We start from the raw sequence: 22,277 nt of genomic DNA on the forward strand, positions 1-22,277 counted from the left end.
AATCTCCATTCAACATGAAGAACAATGTGAGATTAAATAATTTCACCACGTGAAGAAATCTGCACAATTCAGAGATCTTCTCTGTACCTTAAACATCAGGTTTCAATCTAACACAAGTGCTAGATAACTGGTAATTTATTTGAAATTCATTTAATTGAAAGGAATGGTTTCAGTGGCTCGTGCAACTCTCTGGTCGCCAGCACCAGAGTCAGACCTTTGCTTTGCAGATGCAAAATAAACTTCTGTAACACACTGAATGCAAACAGTGGGCCCAATGTCTGACCAACCGACTGGGAAGTACTGGGACTTCTTTAACTAGAATCATAGAATCCCTACAGTGTGGACGAAGTCCTCGCCAGTCCTCCGAAGTGCAACCCACCCCTCACCCTATCCCTGTAACCTCATATTTCCCATGGCTAATCCACTTAACCTGTACATCTTTGGGCTGTGGGAGGAAACCCATGCAGACAAAGGAAGAATGTACAAACTCCTCACAGACAGTTGCCTAAGGCTGGAATCAAACCCAGGTCCCTGATACTGTGAGGCAGCAGTGCTAACCACTGAGCCACCATGTTGCCATGTACAAATTCAAAATAACTAACTCAGTGTCAAAAATTAATTTCTGTTCTAATACATTTTTTCTAAGAAATCTATTGCATGCTCGAGTAACTTCCCTGATGACTTAGTTTAACAGACAGAATAATGGGTAATAGTTGATATAGTTATCACTAATCACATAGTTTTAACTAAAAGTAGATCTCACATTTGGAGACAGTGCTACTAACTGCTGCCCTTGCAAAGCCAACATCTTGCACCTTACATCTCAATGGAACAGTAAATGGTGCAAAACACCTGACTGACAGAGTCTAAATGCGAACAGAACTGGAATTTTGGCTCAATGGCCATGAATTGATGTCTGTGTGGAATCCAACCCTTGTAAAAATCCAGTCAAATTCTGGACATGGATTCTGTAAGGTACCTGTACCTTTGCCAGTGTTTGATGCACAGGGTACCACTATAGGCTCAACAAATCAGCAATGTCAGGCAGGTAATTCCTCCTAGGGCAAAATGCAAGTGTTGCACACTCTCAGAAGATAATAATTAAATTATGGTCCTGGAGTAATTCAGTCATTTTAATTACACATTCACATGACACAATGAAAATCTCAAATCTCACTTTAAAATTCTAGTGACCCGAGTTTGTGGGAACTCTTTCAACATGATGAAGGGTTGTTGCAAATTAATAAGCAATGGGATGTTTCCAGATTTCAGAAATATGCATTATTGAAATTATGCTTAACCAGCTTGCCCTCAGTAAACAAAGACCAAAGTCCAACATTAGTCCAATCTTTCCAATTTTGATTCCAATATGCTGTGTTTTTTTTCTTTGTAAAAGCTGTGAATGTTACACTAGTTTTTCCTCTCACTTCTTAGCTGTGCCCCCACTTTTGGAACTTTTGGGCAAATTCGAGCCATTCTGAAGAGGTCACCTGGTCTTTATGAGGAGCTTTAGGGTCTCATGCTACACATAACACACAGAGAGCCACTCCCCAAACAGTGCTCCATTGCCTTCTCCATCCACAAAACATAGCACTCCCTCAGGAATGGGAGAAAAACCAATGGGTCTGCAGTTATGTTCAAACTTCTACTAGGTTAGGTTAGATGGCTCATGCAGGTAAAGGCGCCAGTACTGACTTAATGGGCCAAAGGGTCTGTTTCTGTGCTGTAAGTCTAAAGTAGCTTTGCCTCCAGTTTAACATCAAAGTGTGATTTTATAGGATTTGTTACACCTACAGTGATATAATCTTGAACCATCCTCAAATGTCTGTTAAAATACTGCACGACTCATTTTTGAGTAATGCTTTTCGCATTGTGTTATAGGGGTGCAACGTATGAGCTCTGGACCTTCAAGATGGAAACAAAGTCAGTGAAGTGATTTTTAAGTAGGAGTTTAGTGAGTAACTGTCAGACGTAATTCACCATGCCTATGTTATTCACTACAACAAGAGCACTCAAGAGGATGGTCTGAGTGGAATGATGCTGTGCTTCGTCACTAGGGCAACAGGCACACAGAGGAAACAAACCCAAAAAGTTACAAAGGAGGAAAAACATTAACCCCAGAGGTTGCCAGCCCAACAAAACACACAAAAGGAAAAGGGTGACAAGAAAGGACATCACCACTGATTGCAGAGTTACACTCAGTATACTTACTTCTAAACAAGGGTTGGGTAGACAAGACATTTAAGATAAGCTACTTCAATGTTGTGACTCCATTTTGCATGCATATCAAATGTCAATATTTTTTCTTTTAAAAAGGGAGCATTCATTCATTTGGAGTCACTTCATTTGCTTCAAAGATAAAAGCACAGAACCTTTGATTCCCAATTCTGACAGTCCAACACAAAAGCAGTCGGACATGATTCTGCTCACTTTAATTATAGCTTCTGAGCTACCCAAGACCATGGCGGAGTTTAAGTGGAAGCTGGCCTGAGACACGCAAGTGCAAAACCACATAACAAGTAAAAACGTGTCACAAATGTTTGAGGGCGTTAAGGGCTGGAGGGTGCAAGAAAGCATCTTTGGCTTGCTTTCTCTGTGAGGTTCTGCTTGTGCATCGGGTGATAGAAAATATAAAATCTACTGTTCAATACCAGCAAGAAAAAGGAATAAAAGATAGCGTTTTCAGGATGGTGGTTCCTGAAGCAACACTTATTTCATTTCCATAGAGCTTTACAAGGACAGGGAGAAGCTTGTCTGATAACATTGAATAAGTACCACTTTCCTTCACTTGTCTACAGGTTGCTGTGTAATGTATCAATGAACGCAAGTTTATCTCAGGAGGTCACCGCATGACTCATTCACGATGGAGATGGATTATTAAGTCTCCCCTTAGTGTCGGTGCAGTCACTGTTCCGATCCTCCATTCTGCTTGGATAGTATAAACCTCATCCCATGAGTCCGTACATGAGCGCTCAACGCCATCTCACTGTCAAAAACATCTTTGCAGACCTGGCACTGAAGATCGATGTCCTCCTCTGATGTAGTGTTTGACTCCCTGTTGTGTTCATCTTGTCCATTTTCACGAACCACATCGGCTGCATGAACCTTCTCAGGTTCCTTGAGTTTGTGGACAATGTAGAGGTGTCTATTCAGAGAGAGTGGAGATGTATAACAGAGCCCACACTGGGAACACTGAAAGGTGGAACCATCAGACTTATGCTGAGGTATGTGCTGCCGAAAGTCAGCTTCGCTCTTGGTCATGTAGCCACATATGGAACATCTGTATTGCTTGAACACTGTGACCTTCAGCTTCTTAGGAAGTGATGCCAAGATGTCGGAACTGGCTAGCTCACCCACTTCTGAGTCACTAGCCATTCGCTTGCCAGGCAAGTCCTCCTCAAACAGAAAATAACAATTAGCTTTCTTAAGAACAACATCTCTACATACTTTATTATATAATAAAATGCAATTTCTTTTTGTAAATTATTCATTTTTGAGACTTGGACGTCACTAGCCTGCGATTATGAAGATACTCTGACACACATCCAACTGGGTGCTGAGAGACTTCGAAGGGAAATTGAGAGGTGGTTGTGCACCCAAAGCCCTTATTCTTCTGCTTTGGGAGGTGCTGGCAGAGGGGTCAGGGGCATGTGTCAATGTAGCACAGCCTATAGCTGGTGCACACTGTGGATAGATCACTATATTTCACGATGGCAATGTATAAAAGATAGCTCTTTTTAAAAATGACAAATAAACAAATCCCTCTATTGTTTTGCAAACCTTTCTATGCTCTTTGATTTTACTTCTTGCTAAAGAACAATTTTTGCACGGTGTTGCATCTTTTTTGGGAACTTCATAACTTTAAATGAAAAGAGGTGTGAAGATGCACCACCTTACGCCATGTGCACAGGAGGTGGTCTAATAAAACAATGTGCTTCAACAGGGCGCCGAGAAATCCTAAATTCAGTATCCAAGTGTTCAGACTGATAAAAGATCAGTGCTCATCAAGCACTGATAAATTGACATATCCTGTTGATACCTTCTGCATTACTTATACATCAACTGCAACCTATGTCCTTTGAATAAAACAAAATCTTGTCAATAGCAATTCAATAGCTGCTTTCAAAGAGGGATGGAAAATCAACCAGAAATGCTGAAATTTGTGGGGCATTGGGAAAATCATTGTGTCAGTGGCACTAGATGGCTAGCTCTTTGAAAGAGCCATTATAGACACGACGTGCTGATGGCCTCCAGTGCTGTGTAGCTTTACAAAATAGTGCTGGTTGAGTGGGATCAATGAATCCTTCATTTCTGAGGCCTCTTCTATAGTTTACTCCCATTGAGGTGTCTAATTGAGAAGTTCACTATTGCTCTTTAGGAAAGCAAATCTGCTTTCCTTACCCAGTCTGGCCAATAGGTGTCTTCAGACCCATAGCAATAAGGTTGGTTCTGAACTGCTGTCTGATATGACCCAGTAAGCCACTTGGTTTCTATGGGAATTAGGGTTGGGGAACAATGCAGGCCTTGCCAGTAGCACCCAGACCTTGCCAGGCACTTTTAAAAAAAACCCTGCATCGCATGCACCAGGAACAACCCTCGAATCCTGGAAACTAGCCCTCGAAAATGAGATAACCGCACCCTATGCTTTACTTCCTGGACCATTCTCACTGCCAATCCTCAAAGTGCATGAGTAAACAACAGCCCGGTGCTGATTTCCACACCTCCTGTTGAGAGGCATCTCATTCTTGCCTACTTCCTCTCACCTTCCCACTGACGAATCTGCTATAAGGTGACATCTAGAAATAGGGAGGAGCTCACCACTGTTGTGTCTGTGCGCGTGTGCACAGCTTTTGGCATCTGGCTGAAGTCTGGATTCTTAATGCCATGCATTAGGTTGATGTGTTTCTCCAGCATGAAGCGCTTAGCAAAAAAGTGCTTTTCATCTGTGCAGTACCTGGAGAATATTAACAGGAATTCTGAATACATGACTAGCACTGGGCACTTACCAACCACCATCAATAACATGAAGTAGGCAAACCCAATAAAATAGTTCCAATTAAAATCAAAATACCACAGAAGCTGGAAATCTGAAATAAAAACACACTGCTGTAGAAACTTAGCATCTGTGGGGACAGACACAGAGTTAAGATTCCAAATCAGATTTGGCTTCTTCAGAACAGTTCCTTACCACCCGAAAGGGAGAGAAAATGTTTCTTAATGAGGTGTCAGCTGAGATGAATAATGAAGTGGAACTGAGGACGAGGACAGTATAGGGAGGGTGTGAGGTGGTGCTGATGGAGAGAGAGGTTGAGAATGTGCACATAGGACTGCGTGTGGATTTCAGGATATGGCAAGAACAGCTGTCCAGGGAATGCTGTATGTATGTCACAGACAGCTGTAATGTTAGGTGGGATATGGTGCCGGACAATCTGATCAGTCAGCAGCTCTGCAGCAGTGATAATAAGCAATCTCTAGACTCTACCTCTTGAATTTCAGGGAGCTCTCACAACTTCAACTGGGGGAGGAAGGCACTATTTTCTGGAGAATTTAACTAAGGGTTGGGGGATGGAAATGGTGGACAGATCTTGTGCTGAAACGCCTGAAATAGAAAACAGGTCGTTGAATGAGGCATTCCTCCATATTTTCACTCGGGTGTAGGGAGAAAGCTGGAAAATGGCACATTTGGAGAGATAGACACAATGGACCAAATTAACCTCTTTTGTGCGACCACAATTCTGAGAGTTTCCCCTATTCAATTCTTCATGAGGAGGAATAGACATGAGCACATCTGGTAATCTGAACATGGTGCATTTAGCCATGTACTTGAGTCTCTGTTAAAGCTAGGGGAATAATGACACGTCATATATTACTGCAACAAGCACAAACTGAACCAAATAAAAAAGATAAATACTGGTGATATATAGAAGATACAACAGAATCTAAGGCACAGTGGCTGAGTGGTTAGCACTGCTGCCTCACAGCACCAGGGCCTTGGGTTTGATTCCAGTCTCGGACGACTGTCCGTGTGGAGTTTGCACATTCTCCCCGTGTCTATGTGGGTTTTCTCTGGGTGCTCCAGTTTCTTCCCACAGTCCAAAGATGTGTAAGTCAGGTGAATTGGCTGTGCTACATTGCCTGTAGATTAGAATGGTGCTGGAAAAACACAGCTGGTCAGGCAGCATCTGAGAAACAGGAAAAATCGACGTTTCGGGCAAAAGCCCTTAACAGGAATCCTGATGAAGGGCTTTTGCCCAAAACGTCGATTTTCCTGCTCCTCAGATGCTGCCTGACCTGCTGTGCCTTTCCAGCACCATTCTAATCTAGACTCTGGTTTCCAGCATCTGCAGTCATTGTTTTTACTAAATTGCCTGTAGTGTTAGTTAAATTAGTCAGAGGAAATGGGTCTGGGTGGGTTATGCTTTTGAGGGCTACTCTTTGGAGGGTTGATGTGGACTTGTTGGGCTGAAGGGCCTGTTTCCACAAGTATGGAATCTAATCTAATCTATAAAAAGACAGATTAATGCTTTGCTGTAGAACTGCACCTGAACAGTTAACTTGATTTTACTCAATGCAGATACTACCAAATCTGCTGTGATTTTGTTTTACATGAAATTTATTCACATGGGGGCTGAGGAATAGCAGGGTTAAACCAGGAAGGAGAGAGAGGAACAAATGGAAGTTCTACAGGTTACACACCAGGTTCAATGGCACAATACAGAAATCATAATAAAAACACAAGCTCCGAGTAGCAGAAAGCATAGATTCCTAACCCCTGGTCACTATGCAAAGCTCTTATATGGTGGATTTGCATCCCTGACGATTTTAATATCTGGGTCGGGGCACATAATTCTATTATTAATCTAGAAGTGCTCATTTATTATGAAAATGTATCCAACTGTAAATATAGCCTCCAACTAATGAAATTTAAATACAAAAAGAAAATGCTGGAAAGACTCAGCAGGTTTGGCAGCCCTTTTTAGAAACTTGTTTTTACGATGTTTTTAACCCTAGGCCAGCACTGATTGGTCACCCCTTAATTGCTCCTTCTTGAGAGAGAGAGAGAGAGAGAGAGAGAGAGAGATGGTGAGCCAGTCTGTAGTCTCTATGGTGTTTGTGCTGTGAGAAGGGAGTTACAGAATAGTGATGGGATGGAGATGTACTTTCAAGTTGTAATAGTATGAGACTTGGAAGGGAGCATGCTGGTAGTGTTGTTTACATAGTCAGTTTGATTTTTGTGAGGTTGTGTGTGTTTGAGACAGTCCCTCCAAATGAGAGTGATGCTTGCTAACAGCAACAATGTTCCTATACTGTCTTTTAATGGGGACTCTGTGCAGATACCATATGGTTCTGGCTAACCAGGAGAGTCTCCCTCTCTTACTGCCTGCCGTAGGCTTTTTGGAAGAATTTAAGGATTGACAATAGACTTGTTTGGCCATGCTAAGACATATCTTCTGCATTCTTCAGTTCTGAGGTAGGAACATTAGGCCCAGAGGCAGTGATGCAACACACCATTTATTGTAAACGTAGATGAAACAATGTAGAATGGAAATATTGAAAAAAATGATGACATGCTAAATAGTTACAATAATCCAGATGGTGCAATTTGCAGGGTATGACCACTTGATGGCGCAGAATAGCTATATCCTGGAGCCCTGACTCCTCTGACACACCCAGACTGACACATGAAGTTGTGTCAGGTCAGGAAAGCATTCAGCTTGGTTCCACCCGCACAAACATTCTGCTGACATGTACTGTTCTGCCTTGTATATGAGGAACACCCAACTTGGGCAAGGTGCTGCAGGGTTGCTGTTGTCTGTGGAGTTGTAAACTTCAAACATTGGCCTCTGCCGCAAAGAAAGGTGGTGAGAAAGGGAAATAGAAAAACAAGCAAAACCAAGCACTCAAAGTGGCCGTACAAAATTCTGGGTGATGATTCAGACACTGTACATCCCTTTCAAATACTTTGAGATTGCTGCAGACTCACAATTAGACTCACAAATAGAACTGACACAAGATTTGATACCAGAAGTACCATTATATAATGTGCAAGTTGCAGATCTAAATCAGCTGTCAGTCTCTGACTCTGAAAGCTGTGCTCAATCTCTTCAGGTTTTATAGCAGCCCAGTAAAAGCCAAGTTCTGGGTTTTACAGTTTATATATTGCAGATGTCTGACTGTGTACGTGGCTGCCCATTTGCTAATGCAGTTGATGTTCTCTTTACTGTTCTGCTGGCTTTCTTACTCATTCACTTGCTTTTCTTAGGCAGTAGGTTTGCTGGGGGGGGGGGAAGAGAGAGAGAGAGAGAGAGAGAGAAGCAGTTGGAGCACTGAGGGGGGGGAGTGGATGTGCTAGTTATTTGCCCAATGTCATCCATCATCCACCACACAAACATTTGGTTGTCTCCGGAATCCTCTGCTGGCTTGATTATCTAAATAGGGTGCATTTAAGAGCAAGTAGAGTTTATAAGAATAGGACAAATGGAATGGAGATGCAAGGCTTAATTGAAAGAGCTCAAGGGGGTAAACTGCCTAGTCCCATTCCAGTTTGAGCACGTACACTAGATATATCCTCGGTGCAAATATCAATTTAAGATTTTCACAGTTAACTAAATGTGAAAACAGAAATCTCACCAATATTGACCAACCTTAATCAGTATCATGACAGTTTACTATTGTTTCAGTATGTTTGGGCAGCTTGCCCATTGTTTAGTGATGACTTTTTCAAAATTCTGAGCTTGTAAAAATTACTGCGATTTTACTGTAAATAATTTGATTTTTTTCAGACCATTTAGTTTAGTTCAAACTTTTATTTCAGGTAATGTTTTTCAAGAGATGGATTTGTGAACATGCAAGTTAAATTCAAAAGAGGGCTGCAGTATGTAGAGTAGAGCAACAACACAAAAGAATTTATAATAATTAACCAAAATGATAACCTTAACAATTTGAAGAAATAACAACAAAGTTAAATGTGGAAAAGTTTAAGCATGTAACTGCTGGTAATTATTCATTTACAATCACAGCAAATCATTAACAGGTCTAAGATTTTGCTTTGATCTTGAAATGTTTTGGTCTTTATTCCTTTGACTTGCCTTTGACATAATGTGTATGTTTACTTACTTTATTTAGGTCAAAAATTACTTTTATAGGAGAGCATCTTTTACATGATGTTGACTTTTGCAATAGCATAGACAGCTTATAGGTACAGTATCGTCTACCTCAAAACCCAGTGTCTGTAAATCGGACATCATTATAATTATCCATATGTCAATTTTAATGGGAGTGAAATGGAAACTACAAGTTACCTGGACAATTTGGTCAGGCTCTGCATTGTTGTGGTCTAGCTTCAGCTTTTTCTGCAATGCTCCATGCCTCCCACTGCAAAAGTGACCCTTGATGCTATCCAACCAGCCCCAATTTGACTGGAATAGCCCTCGGCACAACCACCCATACCCAAATCTGGAAATATCTGAAATTGAGTAAGTCTTCAATCACGAGGGTGCCAGATTTGAGATACCAACCTATGTACAGTTTTTAAACTTTCTTTTCTTTAAAATAAACTTTGAGATGGACATTTTTAAACAAATCCCTTAAGTAAATGTCACCCACCAAATCTATGACCCCTTTCTTTACTTAAGATGAGACTTATTATTCTGCTCTTTATAAACGCGGACTGACCAGCCATACGTCTCCAGCATTTTCAGATTTACAGCAACTGCAATCTCAGTTTGCATTACTGCTTTGTTCCACACAGTACCACCTCATGGTTTTAACACAACCTTTAACTTCAATGTAAATCTGCATTGTGGCAGTTTCCCTCCGATATTCTCTAGGTGTGGTTTGTTGAGAAAGTCAGAGAATGTTCTGAGTACTCTGGGTCACACCTTTCGGACTTATAGTGAGAGTGGCTGAATAATTTATAGATATATGACAGAAGAAAAAGTGAGATGCAGACAAAGGGGCATTCAGGACAATTAGATTTTGTCATTTTTGTGCCGTGTTTAAGTAACAAAATGAGTAACAACATTGTGCAGTGTTTACATGCAATCAATATATTCCTCAGGATCTACAACTACAGTACACACTTATGCTTTTACACTGTATACCTTTTTGGGGATTATTCAATATTTCAAATCAAGTTGAGGCTTTGCCTTTCAGATGCAATGTTAAACTGAGGCCCATTCAAGTGTGTGTAAAGGACTCTATGACAATATTCAAAGATGAGGAGAAAGTGCTCTGGCCAATATTTATCTTGCAATAAATAGCAGGGGGGGGTCTGAATACACTTTAACTACCTCTGGCATCTTGTTAAAGGGCCAACTTGTTGCCAGTTACTATATTCCAGAGATAATTAATTAGCTGGCATATGCTCTAGGGTTACTGAGGGATGTGAAAAGTTCTATGCAAATACTGGTCCTTACTTTGCATTAACAACTGAACTAGATTATTACACAGTGTGACTTCATGCGATTAGTATTCTTTGGTGAGCTAACGTGACATGAGAATTAATTTCATACAGGGGAGGCAAGTTGGATCCATTCACTTGACAAGTCAGGTCTGGTGCATTACTTACCAACAAGTGTAGGTTCTCTTGACACCATCATGGTTAACTCGGATATGTCTCCGTAGGCTGAGAGAGGAGTTAAAGGAGCGGTCGCACTGTCGACATGGATACCTCTTCATAGACTGTTAAAATTGAGTGATAGAGAAACAGAAGGAGAGCGGAATAATTATTTTGTCCACATGGGAGTGCAGATGTGATGATGCAAACCTTATTTTGGTGGACAGGTCAAACAATCTGGCTATATGAAAGGGCCACATTTCCATTTCCCTGTCTCTGGGGGCCTCTGCAAGCAGCCAGAGAGCGGGAAGCACAAGAGCTGATTACCACTTTTTCCAAGAGGAACTGCTGGCGCGGTGCTCCAGAACATCAGTTGAGGTGTGATATGCTGTTGCCCTGATGCGCCAATATCACTGAATGCACAGCTTCCAAGCTTGCTTTATTTCATTATGTAGCATTATATCAAATTTACAGCCCTGAAACATGCCACTTAACAAGAAAATACCAGCAGTAAAGCTCCACGAGTGTCCATTCAGCAGTCTACATCTTACCCTATTGTTAGGGCCAATTACTACATTTCTCTCATGTACCTAATTTCTTTCCAACTTCATTAATATTAATATTTCATTAATATTAATATTCTGATCACTTCCTGCGTAAAGAGGTTTCTCTGGACTTTCCTATTGGTTTTATTACCTTGTGGTTATAAATTATAGAAACCCTAGTGTGGAAACAGGCCATTTGGCCCAACAAATCCACACTGACCCTCCGAAGAGTAACTCATCCAGACCCATTCCCATACCCTATTGCTCTGGATTTACCCCTTACTAATGCACCCACCCTACACATTCCCAAACACTACTGCCAATTTAGTATTGCTGATTCACCTAACCTGCACATGTTTGGATTGTAGGGGGAAATCAGAGCACCCAGAGGAAACCCATACAGACACAGGGAGAATGTGCAAACTTCACAAAGACAGTTGCCTGAGGCTGGAATCAAACCCGGGTTCCTGGCGCTGTAAGGCAGCAGTGCTAACCACCGTGCCACCCCATTGTTATGACTCCTAGTTTCCAATCTCCTTGTCCAAAGGACAGCTCTGGACATCAACACAAAAGCCAGCCAATGCCTGAAAACTTGTGATAATCTCCTTTCGATGTTTGAGAAGATTTACCATAATAGTATCAAGGATTCCCGTCCTGATCACCAGCCAATCCATGAATCTTTGGGAAATTAAGAGAAACATTAGTTACGCAGTGGACATTTGGAACAACATTGGGTGTGTCAGAGAAGGCTATCTTCACATCTTCTCGTAAAAAGGAGATTAAAATCTGATAGAGAAAGAAACAGGACAGTTGAATTGTTTATGGAGCTTGCTTTAATGAATAGATAGCAAAGACATGATCGGACAATGAAATTCCTTCATTGTTATAAACCTATGAACCTAGTACAAACCGCAAAGTTCTCTGGAATTATGAAATAGCAGCAGGAGGCCAGTCGGCCTCTCAAACCTGCTTGCCATATAATGGCTGATCCGTTGTATTCTGAATTCCACATTCCCCTCTACTCTAATAACCTTTAATTTAATTGCCAAACAAAAAGCTATTTACCCTACTTCTGCCTTAAAAAAATTCAATGATCCTACCATTGAGCTACCCACTGCTACAGGGAACGACTACAGGCTGGCATTATCAATGGAAACTCCAAGACAGGTTACTTGGAGCCTCAGTATCGCATAAATTTATCCCAGTGTAAATCACTACTTTTATTCCCATTTCTGAATGTAAAGAGATAACATTGAGGAATACAGTAAGGTAAGAAATCAATACCAAAGGACAAAACGATCGTACTAACGTTGAGTAAACGTTAGCTTATTTAATTTCTAGACTTTATTTATGAAACAAATGAAACAATAATTATGCATGACACAGAAGGTTTTCAACATGGAGATGGAAACAAAGGCAATTCATTTCCAGGGATACTGTTGGAACAGTACCTTTTGAGCTGCATTGCTACAATTAAATAGAACTGAATGCATGACAAAAGAATATTCACAATTAATCTGTCAAGAATAAACACATTAAAATTGAACAGCAAGACAAGTGATCATTCAAGTCGATAATTCATAATTTGCATATTGTATCTCACTTTGCAAAGGCAAAGCAGCCTGCTGATGGATTTGCATGGCAATAAGGCGCTTGTGAAAGTCAAAAGTAAGCTAAGCTTCTATCTCCTGAGGGAATGACTGAGAGACTATTGAGAGAGTGTGCACAGAAGCTGCTAATTTTAATTATCTTCATCAGTGAAAGTAAGCTCATCCTGCAAATTAACTGTTTCGCAGGGCAACAAATCTACTGAGTCCTTCAAGTCAACAGAAATATGTATACAAACTTACAGGATCAAAACATTGAAAAAATAAGCAATATTATGGCAAAACCTCTCCTTGAATTTACCAAAGTATCATATTGAACAAGACTGGATGGGTTTCTGATGGAGAATATTGATGACACAAAATACCCCACTACAATTACAAAGCATGCTGATGAACAAAATTGAAAGAGCTGCGTCAAATGTACAGAACCACTGGGATTTAATAGAAGAGCAGCCAGGTGAAGTTCCGCGTTCATCCAAAGAGTCTGAGAAATAGCCTATAAGCTAAGCCACTGGTGTGGAAGATCAACAACATGTCTTAAAATGTGAAAACAACTTAAATATTCAACTAAAGAGAAACAACTTAAGGTTTCTTTAAAAACAAATCTATGCTCAATCGGTATTTCCCAAGTGTAAATCCATGATGTTTTGTAGAGTTCATAAATATCTATTCACTGTGCCATATTCTGGAAGCAAGAGAGACCTACAAACTATGCCCTTCAATTTACCTGTGAACCCAGTCAAGGTGACAGCTTTTTGTTAATCTGTCAGAGCATAAGTACAGTCTGCTGTCTTCTGAGCCTCCTTGAAGGCAATGTCATTAGAAATTTAAAAAAAAATTCATTATTAAGAGAGGACTAAAATGCTGAAGTTAGCAAAATCTGATTCCTGCCAGAGGGACACAGATTGTGAGAGTGTCCAATATTTTTTGCTTGCAGTGGTGCGGCATTGCTGGTTACATAACAGTGCTGCATTGACTGAAAGGCTCATTCTGGTCTGGCATATTGCAGAAAAGCTCTGAACAAAACCAGAAAGAGCTGCCGCATAGTACCAGTGGTGGGCTATTTCTGCAGACAATAATTCTCCATTTTATCTTAATAGAGGATGCATTCCAACCCAAAGAAAGTAAGCAAGCACAGCAGAGGTAGGATGTGCTTCTTGATAACTAGAAGTGGAGTGCTCCTGAGGTGGAGATGACCTCCAATTCTGAAAGAACGTAGAGATATTTTATTCTCCCCAGGGCAAGGGCTATGAGTTAGTCATATTCCTTGCATGTTTTTCAGAGGATGGGTGAAGAGAGGTCTATTTCATTCTCAGTCATAAAACCATGCACACTTGGTGCAGAAAAATGACTTTAATTCCGGATGGGACATGTAACATGCAGATTGACAGATTTCAGAGGGAAAAGGACAGCACAATGTCATCTAGTCTCCTCAAATCAACATCTGAAGGAGATGGAGAATGTAAGGCGACCACCGTAAATTGGCTATAGTTCATATACTTCCGAACAAGCACTTCAACACAGTAACCAATTCTCACCATGATTTTTCCATTGTGGTCATGTTAAAAAGAAAATTGCACTTGTATAAAAGAACTCAAGAAGGTTCATAAGGTTACAATGGGAAGTTGGGAGCGGAGCATAAAAACAGTCGAAGGCAATTAAGATCTTTTTTCCAGGAGAAATATCCTTGAGCATGAAAAGTTGATGGTGGTGAGAACAGTACCTGAGATTAGCAGATGCAAACTTAGGGCTGAAACCATCACAACTTAAAAATGTGCAGAAGTAAATTGGGACACTGCTGCTTCAGCTTTACAATTCAATTCAAGCAACATTTCACTGTAATGTGCTGGACGTAGATGATTGCATGTGGAACATCGGAATGTTAATAACCCATTTAGCACCTCAGGCTGGTCCTAACAGTCAGTTACACATCGCTGATGTGTATCTCGATCTTTTTACCTGATTCCTATTCTTTCATACCCCAGCTGAAGTAAATCTATCAATTTCAATTTTGAACTTGTAAATTAATTTGGCCTCAATAATCTTCTGTGGGATAGAGCTACAGATTTCCACTCTTATTTGTGTAAGGAATTGATCCCTGACATCATGCCTACTAGGTCTGTGTCTTGTTTTAAGGTTGTGACCCCTTGTTCTGCGCTCCATTTCCTCCTTACCTACCCTGCAAAAAAGGAGATAATTTCAGTCTCCCCACCTATTAAATCTTTTAATTATTTTAAGCACATCAAATAAACTATCCATTAACATACTATATTAAAGGGAATACAAAGGTTCGTTTATGTAAATTGTTCTCATTACTTAACACTTTTGGATCCAATATCACTTAAAATGTCATAATCACTCCACAATAATGACTGTTCACTTGATGTTGAACATCTGACTTGTTAGAGACAGACAGTGGAGGAATATAAAAGTAAATATGGAAAAGATTCAAAATATTTAAATTTAAAGAGATCAATAGAGGGAGGACGGGAAAAATTTCTGGCTGTAACAGCTGCTCCTTTTTTTGAGGTATTTTAGGTGCTGGAATTCCTCGAATTCCAGGAGCAGCAATTACTGTTTTATATGCTGTTGCATTGTTTTGGAACTTTGGAAAAAAAAAGTCAAAACAAGAGCAGTTTTAAAAGGGAGAAGAGCAAATAAAGGAAGCACATGGTGAGGACAGTGCAGGAGAGAGAGAGAGAGAGACAGAGAGAGAGAGAGAGAGAACCTGCACAGTTACTGCCTTTGCTGTTTTAGAATTCATCTGTCGCTGGACATCGGAGTGCATCTGGGAAAATTAACAAACAGTGAATTTCACAACTAATCTTGGAGGAACCGGTTTAGGTGAAGTTCACAACACAGAATCAGATAAGTTAATTGTTGTTTTAAGCCTGTCCAAGAGAAAGGCTGTATTAGTGAATACAGTGGGTTCTTTCTTAATTATATGCTTTTGGAGATAAGTCTCTTGATTAAACTTAAAATATAAGCCATAGCTATTAATTTAACCTGATGCAGTGTTTTGTAGAGGAATAAGACGGTGTTATTTTCTGGGTCTGTAGATTGTGACGGAACAAAAATGGCCTTTGCAGTGAGATGTACTTCTTGTCAGATGTGGGAGTTTAAAGAGAGTTTAAGGGGGTCTGTGGATTGTGACGGAACAAAAATGGCCTTTGCAGTGAGATGTACTTATTGTCAGATGTGGGAGTTTAAAGAGAGTTTAAGGGTTACTGCGGATTATATCTGCCATAGATGCTGTTGGACGCGAATCTTATCAGATCGAATGGATCGGTTGGAGAGACGGTTAGAAGCGATGAGGAATTTGCAACAGCAACAGTATGTGATTGATGGCAGTTATAGGAAGGGGGGAAAGTCTCAGATACAGTCACATAGATGGGTTAACTCCAGGAAGGGTAAGAGAGGTTGGCACCTAGGGCAGGAGTCTTTTGTGGATATATCCATTTCAAACAGGTATGCTGTTTTGTACAATGTAGGGGGTGATGGATTCTCAGGGGTACGTAGCATGAACAGCCAAGTTTTGGGTATTGAGACTGGCTCTAATGCAACGAGGGGTACGTCGGCTTCCAAGAGATCAATTGTGTTCGGGGATTCTGTAGTCAGAGGTATAGACAGACGTTTATGTGGCCAGCAGAGAAAAAGCAGAATGGTGTGTTGTTTCCCTGTTGCCAGGATTAAGGACGTCTCAGAGAGGGTGCAGAATGTTCTCACGGGGGAGAGGGGCCAGCAAGAGGTCATTGTCCACATTGGAACCAATGATATAGGAAGGGAAAAGGTTGAGATTCTGAAGGGAGATTAGAGAGAGTTAGGTAGAAATTTAAAAAGGAGGTCCTCAAGGGTAGAAATATCTGGATTACTCCCAGTGCTATGAGCTAGTGAGGGCAGGAATGGGAAGATAGAGCAGATGAATGCATGGTACGTGTTTGGAATGAGCTGCCAGAGGAAGTGATGGAGGCTGGTACAATTGCAACATTTAAGAGGCATTTGGATGGATATATGAATAGGAAGGGTTTGGAGGGATATGGGCCGGGTACTGGCAGGTGGGACTAGATTGGTTTGGGATATCTGGTCGGCATGGACAGATTGGACCAAAGGGTCTGTTTCCATGCTGTACATCTCTATGACTCAATGACTAAACAGATTTTGCTGGTCTCGTAACTAAATTGGGGTTCAGTGAAATTTGCAAATGCCCGAACAAAGCAAGTGGGAATACAGAGGGGAACAGTACAGTCGAATCTAGCAGAAGGGAAGGATTCGCAGTTTCCAAACCCCCTATCTAAATTATCATGGCTGGTGATGTTATGGCAATGTTAGAATGACACCAGACTAGTTCCAAATTGAAACGGGTGTGCTACCAGGGCTTCTGTTTCTTTATTAGCAAGTGATCAACTTCTATCAGAGGTTAGGTTAAGTAACAAGAGAGTGGGTGTGTTATAAACAAGTTATTTTAGATGATTTTCCACGAGTGAAGGAGATGTAGCCCAATGTGAGTTATATCAGAAATTGCGGTATGAGTGTCTTAATGTCAGGGGCGTGTTACTGTTCAGATGTTTAATGTGGTTTCAGTGTTCGGAACAAGTCATAAACATATACAAAAGTGTTACGCAAAAATCATTTTAATAATCTATTATTGTTATGTATTTTGCAATTTGCCATGATGAACTTGAGCTCAATAAATCAACACAGCTAATATTCAGAAAACAATCTGCGGTCTGCAAAAGTTTGAATTCTGCAAATGCTGCAGAGGAAATTATGCCAACACACAAACAGTGACAGATTGTCGAACTATAGCAAAACTTAATAATTACTCATGGAAAAACTAGTGCATTATGTTAAAACACTGAACATTTTATAGCTGTATTCTCTCTATTCCTCTTACTGTCATCTCACCCCATGAGGTCTTTCTGTTCTGTTTTCCCTTGCATTATGCTCTGGCCACAATGATGTGCAGGTGATCTGCTTTCTGCCTTTTTAAGGTAGTGCTCTAGAACCTGTATTTAGAAAATGTACAGGAGTTGAAGACTGGAATGGGGGAAGGAATGAGGTAGGATGCTTGGCTCCATGGAAACAGACCTGGCCTCCTTCATATGCCCTAATGAGTCCAGATAGCATCTTGAATGCTAGGCACTTGCATAAACTAATGGTCCAGGGATTTATGGTCACAGATGCTCAAATACATCAAAGCAAACAAGCTTCAACATTAGTTCAAAATGCATTCTGATTTCTGTTTTCAACATTTATTTGATTCAGGTCTTTTCTTTCACAACCAAAAGGAGGAAAGTGTACTCCAAGGTTTCTTCCCGCTGGATGAACCACACACAAACTGGATAGGCTCTCATGGAGCTTCCAGTTCCTTCTTTTCAAACTTCTCAATTTAAATTCTAATGCATGAATCACTGGAGGTTATTATGCAAATGCAGCAAGTAAACAGGAAAGTTAATAGAATGTGATGTTTTACTGTGAGGAGAATTGGATACAAGAATAGGGAAGTTATACAGGGCATTATACAATTATACAGGGCATTGGTGAGACTGGCTCAAGAACATTGTATACAGTCCTAGTTACCACTTATGGAAGGATTAATGCATTGGAAGCAGTTCAGAGAAGGAGTACATTGCTTTATGAGGAAAGGCTACACAGGCTTGGCCTGTATCCTCTAGAGTTTAGAAGAGTCAGAAGTGACTTAATTGAAACATCACCAGCTTATAGTCCAACAGGTTTACTTGAAATCACAAGCTTTCGGAGCATATCCCCTTCATCAGGTAAAGGGGCTACGCTCCTTTCAAACAAACCTGGTGGCATGTGACCTATGACTTTGTCCACCCAGTCCAACTCCGCCACCTCCACACCATAATTGAAACATGTAAGATCCAGAGGAGACTTAACAGGATAGATATTGAAAGCCTCCGGTTTCCTTTTTTGGCAGAATCTAAAACCAAGCGTCAAAATTTAAAAATAAGGGGTTGCCCACTCAGAAAAGGAGGTTCCAGTGTCTTTGGAAATTCCTTCTTTGAAAGGTAGTGGATTCAGAACTTTTAAATATTTCAATGCAGCGGGAGACAGACAGCTGATTATCAAAGGGGGTTGAAGATTATTGGTGTGATGTGCAGGAATGTCAAGGTTAAATCAGATCAGCCATGAATGATGGAGCAGGGCCGGGTGGCCGACCCTTGTTCGTATGTAGATCTTGTAATTTTAATTTGTAAAACTTTAAAAAAAAAATTATGCTTTTAGTTTAATGTCACAAAATTTTGTGACCTAAAAATGAAGAAAATAATATGTGATGAAAGACAGAGTGCTGCATTTTTCACTCAATGACTGTCAGTCTGCACTTTCATGCACTCTTGTAATCACACAGTCACTTGTGAAACTAATAATTGTGGACTCAAAAGTACCTGTACTGAATGTGTTGAACTTGCTTTGGCAGAGCAAACAGACATGAATCTAAAACCAAGCAGCCTATATCCAGAGGAACTAATCTCTGTAATCATCTTCTGGGCTGATGTTCTGACACTTATAAAGAAAACAGGAAAATCTGAACGCAAGTGCCTAAGGGAATTTTATGCTAATTTTTTCGAGCTGCAAACGTGAAATAGTAATCAGCCTGTCTCTGCGTCAATACAACAATTTGAAAATGTAGTTTAAGGAAGATTGATCTTTTCTAGATAAATTGCAAGTAACATTACAGAGACAAGCAGTACACCGTCTCTCTTGGTTCTGCCAGGGCTAGAGGAATTGGAAAGTTAAATGGCTCCTCAACCATCCAGCCAGATAGTTTAAAACACACCATTATCTAATGTTTTTGAACTGCTCACTGCCGCTGCGATTCAAGAGAACCTTTTTATTTATAAAGCAAAAGTAGTAGCTATTAGGAGATCACCACTGGTGTTAACAGTGAGGCACTTAACTACCGATGTCTCTAATTTTGACGATTTGGAAGACTAACCTTATGGCACAATCTACTTTGTATTGATTGGGGAAGGAGTCGCAATATTTCCTGGCAAGAATCAAAGCTGTACATTTCATCTGGTTTCAAAAAAAGCACTTACTTTGGCAATTTAAGGACTAGAAATTATTGCTTAGGGTCTGACTGAAAATCTTCTGAAAGCCATTGCCAGTGTTTAATCTTGTGAAAATTAGCTCCAAGGTAGAGGATGTGCAGAACAAGAATAGGAGGAGCTTCAGCCTGTCCATTGCAACCTTGTCTAAAGCATTTAGATTAGTGGTCAAGTATTATTTGCTAAGTTATTGAACAACCTGATTGAACAATCCCTTTTGCAAAAAGGCCACATTTTACATCACTAAATGCATCTTTTCACATGAGGTTAAAAATCTCAGTTTAGATATAGATCATATTTCATGATCTAGAATAGTAAAAGTAGCTTGTGGCACAGCCAGTAGCAATGTTACCATAATTTAATATTGCCCCATTTTTAGGAAATGACGGTGTTTTGGTCAGTTATGTAGACACATCATTAATCCATTGCCATATTAGATTCATCAAACCAAACAACAGAGAAATTCATACAATGGATTCTGTGCCTGCATACAAAGCCCTCATGTAGAAGCACATTTTGTCTACCTAATTTCCATCAGACTGACAAATGCCTTGGTTTAGGAAACCCCAAATGGTGGAATTTCATTGCTAGTATCAGAAAGCTTGCTGGTAGTCAGAAAATGTGTGAAGCAAGGAGGGAAATAATCCTGTTACTTGTGACCAGGTTACTTATTTCAGCTTTGACATTATCTACAACTAAATGAGAAGAACCGCAGTCCCATTTGCATGTCAACCAGTTCTATCAATGATTCAACAAAGGGAACCAAGCAAGATATCAGTAAAAATGGGATCAGAAAAGATGTACAAGGATGTTGCCATGCTTGGAGTGTTGAGCTATAGGGAGAGGCTGAATAGGCTGGGGCAATTTTCTCTGGAGCGTCAGAGGCTGAGGAGTGACCTTGTAGAGATTTATAAAATCATGAGGGGCATACACAGGGTGAATAGACAAGATCTTTCCCCAGGGTTAGAGAATCCAAAACTATAGGGCATAGATTTAAGGTGATAAGGCAAAGATTTAAAAGGGACCTAAGGGGCAACTTTTTCACGCAGAGGGTGGTATGTATATGGAATGAACTGCCAGAGGAAGTGGTGGAGGCTGGGACAATTACAACATTTAAAGGCATCTGGATGGATATATGGAAAGGAAAAGGTTAGAGGGATATGGGCTAAATGCTGGCAAATGGGACTAGATTAATTTAGGATATCTGGTTGGCATGGAAGAGTTGGACCGAAAGGTCTCTTTCTATGCTGTACATCTCTAAGACTCTAAATACAATGCTTTTATCTACCACTGCCCAGGGCAAGCCAATGATTCAGAGTGGTGTATCAATCATTAAAAATGTCCTCAGGAACCTGAGGATATTCCTGGCTCAGATATTAGATTAACAGTTCCGAGCCAGAGGACCAACCATAAGCTGTGGGAGTTCAGGTAATCATTAAAAGGACTTAGTATTGACAGCGCTTTATCGCCACACTCACTTTCACTGTTGGATAATGGCCAAGATCTTCTAATCAGGATCGAAAACTGTATTTCCAACAGTGACTGGAGAATTAAAAAACACACACACAGATAACTTTGAAGGAGTTCTTGGTGTTAGCATCCAGGCCAGAGCCTGAAGCAGTTGAGGTTACCATTTGATGATGCATGAGAAGATACTATGGCAGATAATCTAAAGCCAGGTCATAGAGATTTAAGAATCATCTCAAAAAGCTAAGATAGTTGGAGAGGTTTAGGCAGAAAATGCTTGAGGTTAGGATCCAGACAGCTGTCAGCACAGCAAGCAAAGATGGTGTGTTTAAAACTAGGTACATCTGAAGGCTTTTGCACAACACGATATTGCATGATTTTTGTGTTGACAAGGTTGGAATGTGGGATCATTTTACTGATCACATGATTATAGTAGATATTTTAAAAAGGTTTTCAATACGTACAAGTGCCCAATTGATCTTCTTTCCCTCTACAATATTATCCAGGGGCACTTTGACATCACCACTCCTAGATTTTAGCCAAACCTACTTTACTAGTTAATTTTAGTTTACTAATTAATTTTCTTCAATTACAGTTGGAAGCATTTCTCAAATAAACATTCAGCTCAATTGAAGCTATTTAGGAAAGTTTCAAATTAATTTTTAATAAATTGATTTTAAAACAGTAAATTAAAAACTAGAGATCCTCAAACTAAAATAAAAAATTGTATGGATTTTGGCATTATTACTGAATCTGTGAAATCTCATGCAAGCACTTGTTGCACATTTACTGTGCTTCGGGAACTTCAGCAGAGTCTAGTCTGCTGTGAGAGACTGCAGCAATGTTGGAAGTGCCATATTTTGACTTATATTTTAAATTGAGGTCCTGCCTGAACATTCTGGCAGACATAAAAATATCTCATGACACATTTTGAAGAGTAATTCATCTATTGCTTGAACAAAATATATTCATTTAAGCAAGACTACTCATCTCACTGAGTTAGAAATCACACAACACCAGGTTATAG

At 40.2% G+C, this 22,277-nt stretch overlaps 1 protein-coding gene across 6 annotated transcripts in view; it reads right to left on the reverse strand.

The window, feature by feature from the left end:
- Window positions 1–504: 504 nt before the first annotated feature.
- Window positions 505–22,277, reverse strand: part of znf592 (zinc finger protein 592) — a 198,980-nt gene continuing 177,207 nt past the window's right edge. For 5 of the 6 annotated variants that reach the window (XM_043680570.1, XM_043680571.1, XM_043680572.1 and 2 more), the window contains 3 exons: window positions 10,571–10,683; window positions 4,819–4,954; window positions 505–3,396 (listed from right to left, as the gene is read on the reverse strand). In XM_043680570.1, coding sequence (XP_043536505.1) covers window positions 2,905–3,396; window positions 4,819–4,954; window positions 10,571–10,683 — 741 coding nt within the window. In that variant the 3' untranslated portion in view covers window positions 505–2,904. The remainder of the gene's footprint in view (window positions 3,397–4,818; window positions 4,955–10,570; window positions 10,684–22,277) is intronic. The other variant, XM_043680575.1, reaches the window with a different exon arrangement.

The sequence above is a fragment of the Chiloscyllium plagiosum genome, chromosome 40 (genome assembly GCF_004010195.1).
Source record: "Chiloscyllium plagiosum isolate BGI_BamShark_2017 chromosome 40, ASM401019v2, whole genome shotgun sequence".
Lineage (NCBI taxonomy): Eukaryota > Metazoa > Chordata > Chondrichthyes > Orectolobiformes > Hemiscylliidae > Chiloscyllium > Chiloscyllium plagiosum.